General features: G+C 50.2%; 1 protein-coding gene across 1 annotated transcript in view; it reads left to right on the top strand.

Moving 5' to 3' along the window:
* The window catches only part of FER1L6 (fer-1 like family member 6), a 242,150-nt gene that overhangs the window by 71,657 nt on the left and 153,020 nt on the right, over window positions 1-17,473 (top strand). The window contains exon 7 of the mRNA XM_075352889.1: window positions 1,736-1,814. Within this exon, the coding sequence (XP_075209004.1) occupies window positions 1,736-1,814 (79 nt within the window). The remainder of the gene's footprint in view (window positions 1-1,735; window positions 1,815-17,473) is intronic.

The following is a 17,473-nucleotide window of genomic DNA, read 5'->3' as shown; positions in this document are numbered from 1 at the left end:
CAGTCACAGCATGCTGTGGGTGGAATCCGATCCGTTTTCACTTGCACCCATACCCGTGTATGGGTGCGAGTGAAAGATCGCATTGCACTCAGATGAAACCGGAGTCCAGTGCTATATATAATGCTATATATGCATTAACTGATAATGGAGGAGATGGAGAGATTAGTCCCTCCCTCTCCTCCACATCGCCCACCTTCTCCTTCGCAGCTGTGATCTGATTGCAGGATCGTATCACAGTGGCATTGATACTCGGTTTACACTCACAGCACAGCGTGAGAGCAAGAGTCGCATCCAATGCACTCGCATCGGATACCATACGCCCATGTGGCCCCAGCCTAATGATGGAAATGTCCATGGAATCCTCTGCAACTATTTTTAAAACCACTCAGCACTTTTTGCCAAATTGTTCTAAATTTGTGAGAACTTTCCTGATTTTTTGGAAAGCGTACCAGTAGTGATGCTTTCATCAATAGCTACAATGCCTGAGAACATTATTTACTTACATTAGGCCCTTCTTGTCCTTTGACCACTTGGGATGCTGACATTAAGTTATTCAACATAGTCTTTCCTGATGACACCAAACTATGTAGGATATTAAAAACTGACCTTGATAGTAGAATATTACAAAAGGAACTGGATAAGATGTCGGAATCTGCAGACACTTGGCAAATGAGAATTAATGTTGATAAATGTAAAGTAATGCACCTAGGACGGAGTAATCCTATAGCTGCGTATACATTAAATGGAAGTAAACTCGGGACTACAGAACAGGAGAAGGACTTGGGTATTCTCATTACAAATAAGCTGAGCAGCAGCACTCAATGTCAGGCAGCAGCTGCTAAAGCAAACAAGATTTTAGGGTGTATAAAAAGAGAGATTAGATCCCGGGATCCCAACGTATTGTTACCCCTCTATAAATCACTTGTAAGGCCACATCTGGAATATGGGATCCAGTTTTGGGCTCCATATTTTAAAAAGGATATTGATAAGAGATTGAAAAAGATTAGTTTAGCTTAGAAAATAAATGTCTCAGAGGAGATCTCATTTATATGTATAAATACATGTGTGGTTAATACCAAGGACTGGCACATGACTTATTTCTTCCAAAGACAATACTAAGGACCAGGGGGCACTCACTGCGAGTGGAAGAAAAGCGATTCCGACAGCTAAATAGGAAAGGGTTCTTTACAGTTAGAGCAGTCAGACTGTGGAATGCCGACCACAAGAGGTAGTAATGGCAGACACTATAACAGCTTTATATCAGGGCTGGATGATTTCCTCAGTACACACAACATTGTCGGTTATAAATGATTTAGTGACAAAATGTATAATTGGTGGAGGAAGGGTGAACTAGACGGACTGGGGGCTTTTTTCAACCTATGTTACTATGTAACACACTAGGCTACCAGGGATGCTTTCATTAATATCTACAATGCCTGAGAACATTAGATGCTTACAGTACATTAGGCCCTTCTCATCCACTGACCACCAGGGATGCTGACATTAACCTATTCAACACACTAGGCCACCAGGGATGCGTACATTAACCCATCACTACCTTAAACCACCAGAGATATTTACATTAACATCATCACTGCGCTAGACCAGGGATGCTTGTTTGTATTAACCGCAAAATTACTCAAGACCACCAGGGATGCAGGATGGCAAAAACCTACTGCATAGTAAAAAGCCATAAAGAGTCTTAAAAAATGAATTTGCCATTTTCTGTCTACAGGTTATGCACAATAAACTGATCGGAAGTGTATTAATTGGCTCATGCAGACTGGATCTGGGCACAGTTTACAATGAACCAGGTAATGTATAATTAATTGTGCGAGGATATAATTACTGGGGGTCGTAGCGGCCCTCGTCCCAATTGGATTCCTATTTTCTGGGCTCTTTATCTCTTGAAAAGCATATTTGGGAGTGTTATCAAAAAGGCTGTATTGGGGGAAGGAAGATATGTCTTCAGGGCCCCCATCTCAAAAGGGCCCTCTGCGAGTTTCTACACAGCTGTATATATATATATATATATATATATATATATATATATATATATATATATACATATATACAAGAGGCTCCGTAACACCATACAATTAGTAATGTGGGTATAGATTCAACCGAATCCCCACATATGGCACAAACTCAGAACCATAGTATAAGAAAGAGAACATAGAGTTTTTAAAGTGCAAAACAATACAAAAAGTTTATTGAAACACAAAGTGAACATGCATTAACAATAAAAGCATAATAAAAATACCAGGACCAGGCCCCTCATGTATATCACTAGGGATTCATGATGTACAATACATTACAAAGATTCCAAAGGGAGAAAATATCAGTGTATAATAACTCCATATTGAAGTATGTCCATGCTGGACATGACTTCACAAAATCCTATATACAAAATTATGGCATACAGAGAATATAAAAGGTAAGATATCTACCAACAACGATGGTAAGGTTGAATATAGAGGCCGGTCACTGGAATGAAACTTCAGAAAAACGGCCAACGTACGTTTCGATTTATTGGTGTTAATTCTTCATCAGGGGTGAGGCAGGTAGGATGTGGAGAGGTGCCCATACAGATCAGGGGGAAGGTGGAACATACAGCTCAGGTGGAGGGGGGCACCATACAGATCGAGGGGGTTGAATATACACCTCAAAGGAGGGGGCCTCATACAGATGGAGGGGGGTGAAACATACAGATCAGGAGGGGGGCCCATACAGATCGAGGGGGAGTGGAACATACAGCTCAGGTGGAGAGGGACCCATACAGATTGGGGGGGTAAAACATACAGCTCAGGAGGGGGGCCCATACAGATCGAGGGGGAGTGGAACATACAGCTCAGGTGGAGAGGGGCCCATACAGTGCGGCAGGACATACACTGTGCTCAGTGTGCTGGTGACGCTGGTTGGAGCTGTGCTGCGGCTCCTCTTCATCTGTGGGACTGGAGCAAACGGCGCCTTAGCTCCGCCCACAGATGAACTTCAGTGCAGGAGGAACACAGAGCATTCAGCAGTGATTGCTGTGTGCCACTGTGGATTAAACAGTCGTCAGCCGCACTATCCAGGATCCAAGATAGTGTAGCTTCCAGCCCAAACACTTCAGTTACTGGAACTCAGCCAGGGGCCCGCAGGACTGAAGACTGCGAGTGGGCCCCCTCCCCGGCTGTCCAGGGCCCTTGGCATTTTCCCAGGTGTGCTAGGTGCTGATGCTGGCCCTGAGCATGATGTAGGGACAGAGACCCTGATTCCAGCGATGTACCATTTACTGTGCTGTGTTTTACTGTTTCAAGACAATCCGTTTTTTATCAGCAGGAAATTATCACTAGAAGACTAGGTGTCTTTTCCCTCCTAGTCCAACCTTGCACCTCCCACACTGATTAGCAACTTTCTGTCAATATACAGTATACACAGGAAGTTGCCAATCAGTGGTGTGGGCGGGGTTATACACAGAGAGCTGCCAATCAATGGTGTTTGTGGAGGTAAACACAAAGAGCTGCCAATCTGTAGTGTGGGTTAGGGTTATACACAGAGAGCTGACAATCAATGGTGTGGGTGAAGTTATACACAGAGGGCTGCTAATCAGTGATGTGGGCGGAGTTATACACAGAGAGCTGCCAATCAGTGATATGGGTGGAATTATACACAGCTCAGCATTCTGAGCTGCGCTAGATTTACAGCAGAGAAAACTGTGATTCTATCTCAACTGCTGCACCCAGATATACTAAGTAATACATCACTGGAATCAGGATCTCTGCCCCTACATCATGCTGCTGTTAGGAGAAGCTAGCTAACAGATTCAGATTTTTTTTATTGATTTATATAATTAACTTGCAATGTTTTGACTCATCAGAACATGATCCGAAACATCACAATGTATTGCTATGGATCACTAAAAAAACCCTTTTTTCACGCTGTCTGTCATATGTTTTGCCTGTATTTCACTTGTGTGGTATATGAAAACATCAGCTCTTGGTGGTGACATTGCGGCAGCAGTCATTTCAGCCGTGAAGACGTCTTGTAATTTCCTTTTCTTCCCCGTTGTCGGAGGATGGTTCATTATTTCATTACAAGAATCTCCTCTTGATGTCTCATGGAATTTCACACTGACCAATCACAGTGTGACAAACGCAGAATTCAGAAGAGTTAATAAAGCGAGACGTGTTCTACAAATTTCTCATTTTAGCTGACAGAGACGCTAATGTTATTCCTGCTCCTGGTGACAAAGTACACAATACAATTCATTATGATTAGCATTAGATTTTTTTGCTTTTTTATATTTTTCACACTACTATAATAACATTTGTTTAAAAATCTTTCCATTTTCACACTAGCCACTCGGCCTAATTTAAGGTTTCACATGGTCATCAGCAGCAATAGGCTGAGTCAGACACTTTTGTTTTGAGGAGAAGGTGAGCTGTGACCACCTATTGTCACACTAGGTATGGGGAAAGGCAAAAAGGGAGGCTATGGAAGAAGGAATCCCTGCATATAGGGGATGGGGAGATGGTGACCCCTGATTAAACCTTCTGCTGACCTCTGGCTCCCATGATGTCCCTAGATAGGTTCCGCACCTATGTGTCGAGCACGATACGTGGCCCTGGCTGACTGGGCCCTAGGTAATGAACGGACAGGATGAACACTAGTCAACCCCACTAAGTCTTAAAGAACATAGTGAAAACAAATGGGAAAGCAAATAAACAACTTATGTCCAAGATGACTCAGTGAGAGGAACAGCAACATACAACAACGTTTCTCCAGATGATTACAATTTACAAGCCGACTGCTACCGTAGCAGTCTGGACTGTATAGAAACTTAACTCTATCACCAGCAACAATGCAGGTATCTAAAGACACAGAGGGATAATGATTAGCAGCTAAAGATCTAAGCAGAGTCCTAAAAGAGAAAGAGTAAACCCTAAGGCTAATTTCACACATCAGTTTTTGGCATCAGGCACAATCCGGCGTGTGCCTGATGCAACAGATCCGGCGCAGAATATGCAAAAACTGATGTGCCTGATCCTTTTTTCTTTTTCGCTCTATTGGGAGACCCAGACAATTGGGTGTATAGGCTATGCCTCCGGAGGCCGCACAAAGTACTACACTTAAAAGTGTTAGGCCCCTCCCCTTCTGCCAATACACCCCCCGTGCTCCCACGGGCTGCTCAGTTTTTTGCTTTGTGCGAAGGAGGTCAGACACGCACAGCACAGCTCCACAGATTAGTCAGCAGCAGCTGCTGACTAGGTCGGATGGAAGAAAAGTGGGCCCATATAGGGCCCCCAGCATGCTCCCTTCTCACCCCACTTTTGTCGGCGGTGTTGTTAAGGTTGAGGTATCCATTGCGGGTACGGCGGCTGGAGCCCACATGCTGCTTTCCTTCCCCATCCCCTTAGGGCTCTGGGTGAAGTGGGATCTTATCGGTCTCCAGGCACTGAGACCGGGCTTCATCCACAACTCCTGTGGAGCCTGATGGATAGGAGCCGATACCGTTCAGGGACATGGCCCTGCATCTTAAAGGTACTCTGTATCCCTATGGGAACTGCGCACTGCATCACCTCAGCTTTGCTGGGTGTGCTAGTGCACCGGGGACCGCGGCGCTGACCGGGTCTATATGTGCCATTACACACTCAGCGTCGCTGAGTGTGTTTATATGTAAGGGCTACCGCACTGACCGCCGTTGCCACGGGACACTGCGGCGCGGCTGGGACTTGTAGTTCGCCGGGGACTTTCACGCGACCGCGCTTTTACGGCGGCCGCGTTTATTACTACAGTCCCCGGCTTCATTGCGGCCTAGTTTCCCTTTTTTTCTCCCGCCCTCAGCCCTGACAGGCAGGGGAAGGGCGGGACGCTGCACGGAGCGAGCAGCAATGAGGGCTGGAGTATGATTTACATGCTCCACTCCCCTCACTGTACACAGTATGAGCGCCCGTTTCGCGCTCTTTCTAGGCCACGCCCACAGCTTCCTCAGCTCGTCAGGACGCCGCAGCCATTCCTGTCAGCTCCACCGACGCTGCAGAGAGGGACATATTCAGGGGAGACCCAGACACGGTCTCTGGTGGCCTCACAACCGCTTAGGCGGCTGGTAAACAGCACATGTGGTGCTAGCCCCATGGTGCTGTATTGTATGGGTACATTATTTGTGTACTGTATATAATTTACACTGTATGAGCACAGTTCTTTCTGGCTATATACCCTATTGTGTTACTCAGGGAAAACTATAGCATGGCGCCCATAAAAGGCAGGGGTGCCAAAACACAGGCTTATTATGTTGCCTGCGCCGCATGTAAGACCCAGCTACAGGCAGGTTCCACTGACCCTCATTGTGTACAGTGTTCGACCCCTGTGACACTTCCTCAGCCGGATCCTCTGCTAAGAGGGGCCCAGGGGGAGCCACCTGTTGACACTGTCCAGGTGACGGGGACTGAGTTTGCAGCCTTTAAGGATCAACTCTCTGCGACTATGGCTAAGATACTAGAAGCCTTGCAGTCCAGACCGGTATCTCAGCAAAGGGACTCTGTTAAATCATTGTTCCCTGACCCCCCTCAGTTGGACCAACAATGTCCTCACGGGGTATCTCATACATCCCAGACGGAGGGTTCGGACTTAGAACCTAGCCCCAGATCGTCTAAGCGAGCCCGCTTAGAATTTCCCTCGACATCATATTGTTTAGGGTCTCAGCGGGGGGATTCTCTGGTTGATGATGCGGAAACAGCTGATCAGGATTCTGATCCTGGGAGCGCTCTCAATCTTAATTCTCCAGACGGGGACGCCATAGTGAATGATCTTATTGCACCCATTCATCAGTTGCTGGATATTCTTCCCTCAGCCCCTCCGGCGGAGGAGTCTGATTCTCAGTAGGAGAAATTTCGCTTCAGGTTCCCCAAGCGTACACAGAGTATGTTTCTAGACCACTCTGATTTCAGAGAGGCAATCCAGAATCACCATGCTTGTCCGGATAAGCGTTTCTCTAAGCGCCTTAAGGATACACGTTATCCTTTTCCCCCGGAAGTGGTTAAAGGTTGGATTCAATGTCCCAAAGTGGATCCTCCAATCTCCAGACTGGCGGCTAGATCCATACTTGCAGTGGAAGATGGGGCCTCGCTTAAAGATGCCACTGACAGGCAGATGGAGCTCTGGATGAAATCCATCTATGAAGCTATCGGAGCTTCTTTTGCCCCAGCATTCGCAGCCGTATGGGCGCTACAAGCTATATCAGCAGGTCAAGCGAAAATTGAAGCGGCCGCGCCACAAGTGGCTTCCATTACCTCCCAGACCTCGGCAATTGCGTCTTACGCTATGAATGCTGTCCTGGACTCTGTGAGCCGTACGGCAGTTGCGACCGCCAATTCGGTAGTAGTCCGCAGGGCCTTGTGGCTACGGGAGTGGAAGGCAGATTCCGCTTCCAAAAAAGCGTTTAACCGGTTTGCCAATTTCTGGCGACAGGCTCTTTGGCGAGCGCCTGGATGAAATAATCAAACAATCCAAGGGAAAGGATACATCCTTACCCCAGCCCAAGCAGAACCTCTCCCAACAGAGGAGAGGGCAGTCGAGGTTTCGGTCCTTTCGGGGCGCGGGCAGGTCCCAATTCTCCTCGTCCAAAAGGTCTCAGAAAGAACAAAGGAACTCTGATGCATGGCGGTCTAAGTCACGTCCTAAAAAGGCCATTGGGAGCACCGCTAACAAAGCGGCTGCCTCATGACTTCTACCTCCTCTAGTAGCATCCTCGGTCGGTGGCAGGCTCTCCCGCTTTTGCGACACCTGGCTGCCACAAATAAAAGACCGCTGGGTGAGAGACATTCTGTCTCACGGTTACAAGATAGAGTTCATCTCTCGTCCCCCGACTCGATTCTTCAGGTCTTCTCCGCCTCCCGAGAGAGCCGAGGCTCTTCTGCAGGCGCTGGGCACTCTGAAGGCAGAAGGAGTGGTGGTCCCTGTTCCTCTTCAGCAACAGGGCCACGGTTTTTACTCCAACTTGTTTGTGGTCCCAAAGAAGGACGGGTCTTTCCGTCCTGTCCTAGACCTGAAACTTCTCAACAAACACGTAAAGACCAGGCGGTTCCGGATGGAATCCCTTCGCTCCGTCATCGCCTCAATGTCCCAAGGAGATTTCCTTGCATCGATCGATATCAAAGATGCTTATCTCCACGTTCCGATTGCCCCAGAGCACCAGCGCTTCTTGCGCTTCGCCATAGGAAACGAACACCTGCAGTTCGTGGCACTGCCATTCGGCCTGGCAACAGCCCCACGGGTTTTCACCAAGGTTATGGCTACTGTAGTAGCGGTCCTCCATTCTCAGGGTCACTCGGTGATCCCGTACTTGGACGATCTGTTGATCAAGGCACCCTCTCTAGAGGCATGCCAACACAGCCTCGACGCTACCCTGGAGACTCTCCAGAGTTTCGGGTGGATCATCAATTTTCCAAAGTCAAATCTGACACCGGCCCAATCGCTCACATACCTTGGCATGGAGTTTTCATACCCTCTCAGCGATAGTGAAGCTTCCGCTGATCAAGCAGCGGTCACTACAGACAGGGGTACAATCTCTCCTTCAAGGCCAGTCACACCCCTTGAGGCGCCTCATGCACTTCCTGGGGAAGATGGTGGCAGCAATGGAAGCAGTCCCTTTCGCGCAGTTTCACCTGCGTCCTCTTCAATGGGACATCCTACGCAAATGGGACAGGAAGCCGACGTCCCTCGACAGGACCGTCTCCCTCTCTCAGGCGACCAAAGCTTCCCTTCGGTGGTGGCTTCTTCCCACTTCATTGTCGAAGGGGAAATCCTTCCTACCCCCATCCTGGGAAGTAGTCACGACGGACGCAAGTCTGTCAGGGTGGGGAGCGGTTTTTTCTCCACCACAGGACTCAGGGTACGTGGACCCGGCAAGAGTCCTCGCTTCAGATCAATGTTCTGGAAATTCGGGCAGTGTATCTTGCCCTGAAAGCGTTCCAGCAGTGGCTGGAAGGCAAGCAGATCCGAATTCAGTCGGACAAATCTACAGCGGTGGCATACATCAACCACCAAGGCGGCACACGCAGTCGACAAGCCTTCCAGGAAGTCCGGCGGATTTTGATGTGGGTGGAAGCCACGGCCTCCACCATATCCGCAGTTCACATCCCAGGCGTGGAAAACTGGGAAGCAGATTATCTCAGTCGCCAGGGCATGGACGCAGGGGAATGGTCCCTTCACCCGGACGTGTTTTCAGGAGATCTGTTGCCGCTGGGGGGTGCCGGACGTCGACCTCATGGCGTCCCGGCACAACAACAAGGTACCAACGTTCATGGCACGGTCTCAAGATCCCAGAGCTCTGGCGGCAGACGCCTTAGTTCAGGATCGGTCGCAGTTTCAGCTACCTTATGTGTTTCCTCCGCTGGCACTGTTGCCCAGAGTGTTACGCAAGATCAGGGCCGACTGCCGCCGCGCCATCCTCGTCGCTCCAGACTGGCCGAGGAGGTCGTGGTACCCGGATCTGTGGCATCTCACGGTCGGCCAACCGTGGGCACTACCAGACCGACCAGACTTGCTGTCTCAAGGGCCGTTTTTCCATCTGAATTCTGCGGCCCTCAACCTGACTGTGTGGCCATTGAGTCCTGGATCCTAGCGTCTTCAGGGTTATCTCAAGAAGTCATTGCCACTATGAGACAGGCTAGGAAACCAACGTCCGCCAAGATTTATCACAGGACGTGGAAAATTTTCCTGTCGTGGTGCTCTGCTCAGGGTTTTTCTCCCTGGCCATTTGCATTACCTACTTTTCTGTCCTTCCTTCAATCTGGACGGGAAAAGGGTTTGTCGCTCGGTTCCCTTAAGGGACAAGTTTCAGCGCTCTCTGTGTTTTTTCCAGAAGCGCCTAGCTAGACTTCCACAGGTACGCACGTTCCTGCAGGGAGTTTGTCACATCGTTCCACCTTACAAGCGGCCGTTAGAACCCTGGGATCTAAACAGGGTGCTGATGGTTCTTCAGAAACCACCATTCGAGCCAATGAGAGATATTTCTCTCTCACGCCTTTCGCAGAAAGTGGTTTTTCTAGTAGCAGTCACTTCACTTCGGAGAGTGTCTGAGCTAGCAGCGTTGTCGTGCAAAGCCCCTTTTCTGGTTTTTCACCAGGACAAGGTGGTTCTACGTCCGGTTCCGGAGTTTCTCCCTAAGGTGGTATCCCCCTTTCATCTCAATCAGGATATTTCCTTACCCTCTATTTATCCTCATCCAGTTCACCAATGTGAAAAGGATTTGCACTTGTTAGATCTGGTGAGAGCACTCAGACTCTACATTTCTCGTACGGCGCCCCTGCGCCGCTCGGATGCACTCTTTGTCCTTGTCGCTGGCCAGCGTAAAGGGTCACAGGCTTCCAAATCAACCCTGGCTCGGTGGATCAAGGAGCCAATTATCGAAGCTTACCGTTCGGCTGGGCTTCCGGTTCCCTCAGGGCTGAAGGCCCATTCTACCAGAGCCGTGGGAGCGTCCTGGGCTTTGAGGCACCAGGCTGCGGCTCAACAGGTGTGTCAGGCGGCTACCTGGTCGAGCCTGCACATTTTCACGAAGCACTATCAGGTGCATACCTATGCTGCGGCGGATGCCAGCCTAGGTGGACGAGTCCTTCAGGCGGCGGTTGCCCACCTGTAGGAAAGGGCCGTTTTACGGCTCTCTTACGAGGTATTATTTTACCCACCCAGGGACTGCTTTTGGACGTCCCAATTGTCTGGGTCTCCCAATAGAGCGAAAAAGAAGGGAATTTTGTTTACTTACCGTAAATTCCTTTTCTTCTAGCTCTAATTGGGAGACCCAGCACCCGCCCCTGTTTTTTTGTGTACACATGTTGTTCATGTTGAATGGTTTCAGTTCTCCGAGTTTCCTTCGGATTGAAGTTAAACCAGTTTATAATTATTTTTTCCTCCTTCTTGCTTTTGCACCAAAACTGAGCAGCCCGTGGGAGCACGGGGGGTGTATTGGCAGAAGGGGAGGGGCCTAACACTTTTAAGTGTAGTACTTTGTGCGGCCTCCGGAGGCATAGCCTATACACCCAATTGTCTGGGTCTCCCAATTAGAGCTAGAAGAAAAGGAATTTACGGTAAGTAAACAAAATTCCCTTCTTTTGACGGTTCCAATATACCTGATCCGTCAAAAAACGGATCCGGCTCATCCGTTTTTGCATCCTTTTCGTCCGTTTTTTTTGCTGGATCCATTTTTTCAATACATTGGAGCATGCTCAGTTTACAAAAACGGCTCCGGCGGCCCCATCCGTTTTTTTACCGCATTACGTCGGATCCGGCATCCATAGGCTTCCATTGTAAAACACGCCGTATCGCGCCGGATCCGGCACAATGCGTTTTTTTTTGCCGGACAAAAAAACGTTACAAGATACGTTCCCTCCAGCCACCGCTTTAGGCAATTATGACGGATCCGGCAAAAGCCGGATGCAACGCAAGGCCATCAGGCACAATCCGGCACTAATACAAATCAATCGGGATAAAACGGATGCGGCGCAGGATCCGTTTTACCCGTTTTTATCCGGATTGTGCCTGATGGAAAAAAACTGATGTGTGAAATTAGCCTAACAGAGAAGACACACAAAACTCCATTCACACCAAAGAGGAAAGGATGGAAAATCAAGGAGCAGTTTGTGCATCCAAAAGCCATGACCTTCTGCAGCCAGACACTACAGGGTTGTCTATCATCCGTGACACCTATTGTGAATGGTGGATCCAGTGTTATCTAATGTACAGTACAGACTTCGAAAATTGTAGATTCACATTGAAGGCATCAGAACTATGAATTAACACATGTGGAATGAAATACTTAACAAAAAAGTGTGAAACAACTGAAAATATGTCTTATATTCTAGGTTCTTCCAAGTAGCCCCCTTTTGCTTTGATTACTGCTTTGCACACTCTTGGCATTCTCTTGATGAGCTTCAAGAGGTAGTCACCGGAAATGGTCTTCCAACAGTCTTGAAGGAGTTCCCAGAGATGCTTAGCACTTGTTGGCCCTTTTGCCTTCACTCTGCGGTCCAGCTCACCTCAAACCATCTCGACTGGGTTCAGGTCTGGTGACTGTGGAGGCCAGGTCATCTGGCGTAGCACCCCATCACTCTCCCTCTTAGTCAAATAGCCCTTACACAGCCTGGAGGTGTGTTTGGGGTCATTGTCCTGTTGAAAAATAAATGATGGTCCAACTAAACGCAAACCGGATGGAATAGCATGCGGCTGCAAGATGCTGTGGTAGCCATGCTGGTTCAGTATGCCTTCAATTTTGAATAAATCCCCAACAGTGTCACTAGCAAAGCCCCCCCACACCATCACACCTCCTCCTCCATGCTTCACGGTGGGATCCAGCCATGTAGAGTCCATCCGTTCACCTTTTCTTCAAAGACACGGTGGTTGGATCCAAAGATCTTGTATTTGGACTCATCAGAACAAAGCACAGATTTCCACTGGTCTAATATCCATTCCTTGTGTTCTTTAGCCCAAACAAGTCTCTTCTGCTTGTTGCCTGTCCTTAGCAGTGGTTTCCTAGCAGCTATTTTACCATGAAGACCTGCTGCACAAAGTCTCCTCTTAACAGTTGTTCTAGAGATGAGAAGGTGTGTCCAAACTTTTGGTCTGTACTGTATATAGAGATGTTATCAGTAATTGTACAGGAGGGGGAGGTCAGCTGTGATATTACCTACTGTGAATGGTGTATCCTGCGTTATCTACGGAATATAGAGGTGTTATCAGTCAGTGTGAAGGAGGAGGAGGTGCGCTGTGACATCACCGTTTGTGAATGCTGGATCCTGTGATAAGTACAGGGGGTTACCTTTCATTGGTGGCTGTTTGCCTTTCTTATGGAGTCAGGCAGGTAACCTCCACCACCAATTGTACGATTAGGGTATTACTGTTACTGAAGAGGTTGTCCTACCTCAAACAATTATAGCCTGTCGACAGGAGGGGATGTGGTGCTATCTGTTTAGAGAGAAATGAATAGAGAGACATGCACCTGCTTGGTCACTTTCCATGGCCAACATCCTACAATGAGGTTCCATTCTTGAAACAGATCTGCGTTCCATTTATTGAGTACTTATGGGACATCCTGTTGATTTGCCCTAAATGTCACTGGTGGGACTACCCCCTTACCATATGATAATTAACTACTTATGTTCTTTTACATTTTTAAAGATGCCAACGCATGTGTGAGAGTGCATGGGGTGGCAGTCGTGGGCGGGGCACAGTTCTCGGTGCCCTGGTACCCCATTTTGGTATCACTCCTCGAGTCAATTATCCCAGTGTCAGTGACCATCAGTCAATATTTCCCTTCCACTATCCGCCCTGTTCACATTAGCCTTCTTTGATGGGGCGCTCTCTGGTCCCTCAATTTGCCTCCAAGGAGCTTTAAACTACAATCCGGGTCTGGTCACCTTTGCTTCCTTCTGTCCGTTACTTACCATATATTTCCTGCTGGGTTTGCATCTCTCCCCCTTTTAAGACCCAGGGGAGCCCTCCTTCCATCCATCTGCTGATTATCAGTATTCTCGATGTGCTTATGACTCGCCCACCCCAGGGCTGTGGGACACCCGGTGCCGGGCCGGACTAGTCCGGTGGTAGTCAGTGGTGGCTGGGCCCGGCTCCGTGGCCCTGGTGGGTGTCAGTAGAATATGTGTCTTGAATTAAAGTTTGTGTTCGTGACGCCACCTGTGGTATGCGGCTAATACGCCGCCGCTGTTGTATGAGGCCTCCGGGGGATGATATGGCAGCAATGGTGGTACTGCTCCCCACAGGTGGAGCAATGCCCCGGGGCACAGTTGGTGCTTGTGAGTGTCTATGCAGATGGAATAACAGAGGCAACTCCAAGGGTACAGTTTCAAGTTCTTTACTCACAGTTCATGTCAAGGCCGGCAGGAACCCTTGGACTGCTGGGACCACTGTCAGGGACCTCCGCCGTTCCTGGGTGATTCTTGGAGCAAAACCCGGTACCCTTCTCTTAAGTGTCTCTATCTCCTGCTGTCTTCCTTAGCCTTGCCTTTGATAGGATAAACCTGGCTTGGCCTCCACTACAGCCTCCAGGCTGGGGGGGTCACCTGTCGGCTGATTACCCCTTTTCTGAAAGGTCTGCTATGGGTTCTGGCCCGGGGAGTTTACAACATTCCCTGGGCCTCGGTTTTTACTGTTTAGAGATGATCTTTGCACTCCTCCAGTCTCTAGGGACCGTCCCCTGTTGCAGCTTGATCCCTCCACCGATGTTCCTGTGGAACAGGCCACCGCAGCTCTAAACTGCCCTGGACAGCTCTACAGACTACCCGTGGCCCTGCGACTCCTTCTGTTCTCTGCGTGGTGTCACCTGGACCCTCCGAGTCACAGGTTCTTCACCAGGAAGAGTCTCTTTCTGTTTCTCAGCTCCTGACTGACTTGGAGCTTTCTTTCCTTTCTCTTCTCCTCCTTGCCTGCCTCCAGCAGGCCTCCTTCTCCTTCCGCACTCTCTCTCAGACTTCTGTTGCTTTCTCTGTGCGGACACTCTGAGCTCACAGAGCTCCTTTCCCTTTCACAGCTACATGCTGGCTCCTCACTCTCTGAGGTAAACTGAAACTCTGACCTTCCTCTCTGCTTCTACACTCAGCTGGCTCTCCCCACCCCCTGGTTGCTAAGCTACCACCCTATGGGAGCAGGGATGGGTCTTACCACCCCTCCCAGCATGCAGCATGGGAGGGTTACTGCCACTATCCCTTGTCCCAGTGTGTTCCTAGCAATGGGTGTAGTGTGGATTTACCAGGGGACCGGTGTTCACTCCCTTCCTCACCCAGAATGGGGCATCACACCGCTGATGGGGTGCAATGACCTGTGGCGACGGAAGCCTCAGGGGCGCCACACTCCCCCACAGCGAATCCCAGCACGTCCTCGGGCTGAAAAGACAACAAAACATGTGGGAGAAACTGTAGAAACATTTTTGTTATGCATAACATAAAACAATAAAACATTTCTTCCCTTTATGGGAGGCACAAGTACTTAAACGTTGCGAACTTCTTATAAAGAAAACTCTAAGTGTGCACTTCCAGTCCATTGCACGGTTCGGGCACATCCCCCATAATTCTGATAGGGGGCACAACGGGTGCAACTAATTACATTGTTGTCTACAACAAGTCCAGTAGCCTGGCAGTTCGTTTCTTTCAATCAACAAAGTGGAAAACAAAACCAGCCACTAAGTCCAGTGGCCTGGTTACACAGGACACTTTACACATCACATTTACCAGGGACCACATTCCAGTCTAGTGGCCCGGTACACATACACATGGGGGGTGACTTCTTCAAAAAGAACATTAGGGCAGTACAAAAGGGACATCTTTGCAAAGAATGAGGGGCAGACGGGGGCTATATACAGTTCAGCATATTCTTACTTCTTTACATGTAGGGATTCTTCTCCGGCTCCCCACCTGGCAGCAGGTAGACAGCGGTCAGCACAGTCTGCGTCTGCTGGTCTTGGCGGGCCGCGCCTGGCATGGCGGCGGCCTGTATTGGAGTCGCTGCTGTGACCGATTCTTGATGGGCCGCACCTGGCGTGGCTGCGGCCTGGGCTTGGCGGGCCGCATCTGCGGCGTGGATTAACGTCGCGGCTGCGGCGGGATCTTGCTTGTCCGAGCGGGGTATCGCTGCTGGGGCCTGAGCTGGACGGGCCGGACTTGGCGTCGCTGCTGCGGTGTGGATGGGCGCCGCTCCGGCGGCGAAATCTTGGCGGGCCGCACCTGGCGTGGCTGCGGCCCGGATCGGCGTCGCCGTGCCGGGCGTCTCTCCAGGGACCGCGGGAATGGCAGCGGGGGTTGGGGCACTCGCGCCGGCAGGGGCAGCATGGGACTCACCCAGATCTAGGCCGGAGATGCTCTGCAGCAGGATCGGCATCGCTGGTGTGGACTCTGGATGGACGTGGGCATCACCACCACGCAGGCCTTGCTGCACAGACTTCTGCAGACTCCTCATGGCCAGCACCATCTCCTTCCCCCACGCGGCTGTCTCCCGTCCGCTCTGCTTTTTCATCCCGTCAGCCATCTTTCCGACCTCAGCCTCCAGCTCAGCGGCGGTCACAGGCCTGATCCAGGTAAGCTCCTCCTGGCCTCCGATTGCAGGAGCCATTTTCTCTCTCTGCTGGTCTGGCATTTAGACTTGTTCTGCCAGCCGGCCAGCTTTTCTAGGCGCCATTTCTTCTCTCTCCGCCTTCCATGGCGGGCACTGCTTCGCGCTCTTTTCTTGGACAAGGGGGCGGGGCTTCTCTTTGCGCCCTTTCTTCTGGCACGCCCCCCTTCTTCCCGCGCTCAGTGGCTTCAATGGCGGCAGTTTCTCACAGTAAAACACAGGCTATTTCACGATTCTTCAGGCGCACAGTACCCGGTGTGACCGGGCACGAAATCCTGTTCGTGACGCCAAAAGTTGACTCGCCCACCCCAGGGCTGTGGGACACCCGGTGCCGGGCCGGACTAGTCCGGTGGTAGTCAGTGGTGGCTGGGCCCGGCTCCGTGGCCCTGGTGGGTGTCAGTAGAATATGTGGCTTGAATTAAAGTTTGTGTTCGTGACGCCACCTGTGGTATGCGGCTAATAGGCCGCCGCTGCTGTATGAGGCCTCCGGGGGATAATATGGCAGCAATGGTGGTACTACTCCCCACAGGTGGAGCAATGCCCCGGGGCACAGTTGGTGCTTGTGAGTGTCTATGCAGATGGAATAACAGAGGCAACTCCAAGGGTACAGTTTCAAGTTCTTTACTCACAGTTCTTGTCAAGGCCGGCAGGAACCCTTGGACTGCTGGGACCAGTGTCAGGGACCTCCGCCGTTCCTGGGTGATTCTTGGAGCAAAACCCGGTACCCTTCTCTTAAGTGTCTCTATCTCCTGCTGTCTTCCTTAGCCTTGCCTTTGATAGGATAAATCTGGCTTGGCCTCCACTACAGCCTCCAGGCTGGGGGGTCACCTGTCGGCTGATTACCCCTTTTCTGGAAGTTCTGCTATGGGTTCTGGCCCGGGGAGTTTACAACATTCCCTGGGCCTCGGTTTTTACTGTTTGGAGATGATTTTTGCACTCCTCCAGTCTCTAGGGACCGTCCCCTGTTGCAGCTTGATCCCTCCACCGATGTTCCTGTGGAACAGGCCACCGCAGCTCTAAACTGCCCTGGACAGCTCTACAGACTACCCGTGGCCCTGCGCCTCCTTCTGTTCTCTGCGTGGTGTCACCTGGACCCTCCGAGTCCCAGGTTCTTCACCAGGAAGAGTCTCTTTCTGTTTCTCAGCTCCTGACTGACTTGGAGCTCTCTTTCCTTTCTCTTCTCCTCCTTGCCGGCCTCCAGCAGGCCTCCTTCTCCTTCCGCACTCTCTCTCAGACTTCTGTTGCTTTCTCTGTGCGGACACTCTGAGCTCACAGAGCTCCTTTCCCTTTCACAGCTACATGCTGGCTCCTCACTCTCTCACTCTCTGAGGTAAACTGAAACTCTGACCTTCCTCTCTGCTTCTACACTCGGCTG

The sequence above is a fragment of the Anomaloglossus baeobatrachus genome, chromosome 6 (genome assembly GCF_048569485.1).
Source record: "Anomaloglossus baeobatrachus isolate aAnoBae1 chromosome 6, aAnoBae1.hap1, whole genome shotgun sequence".
NCBI lineage: Eukaryota > Metazoa > Chordata > Amphibia > Anura > Aromobatidae > Anomaloglossus > Anomaloglossus baeobatrachus.
This window is presented reverse-complemented; position numbering and strand designations above follow the sequence as displayed.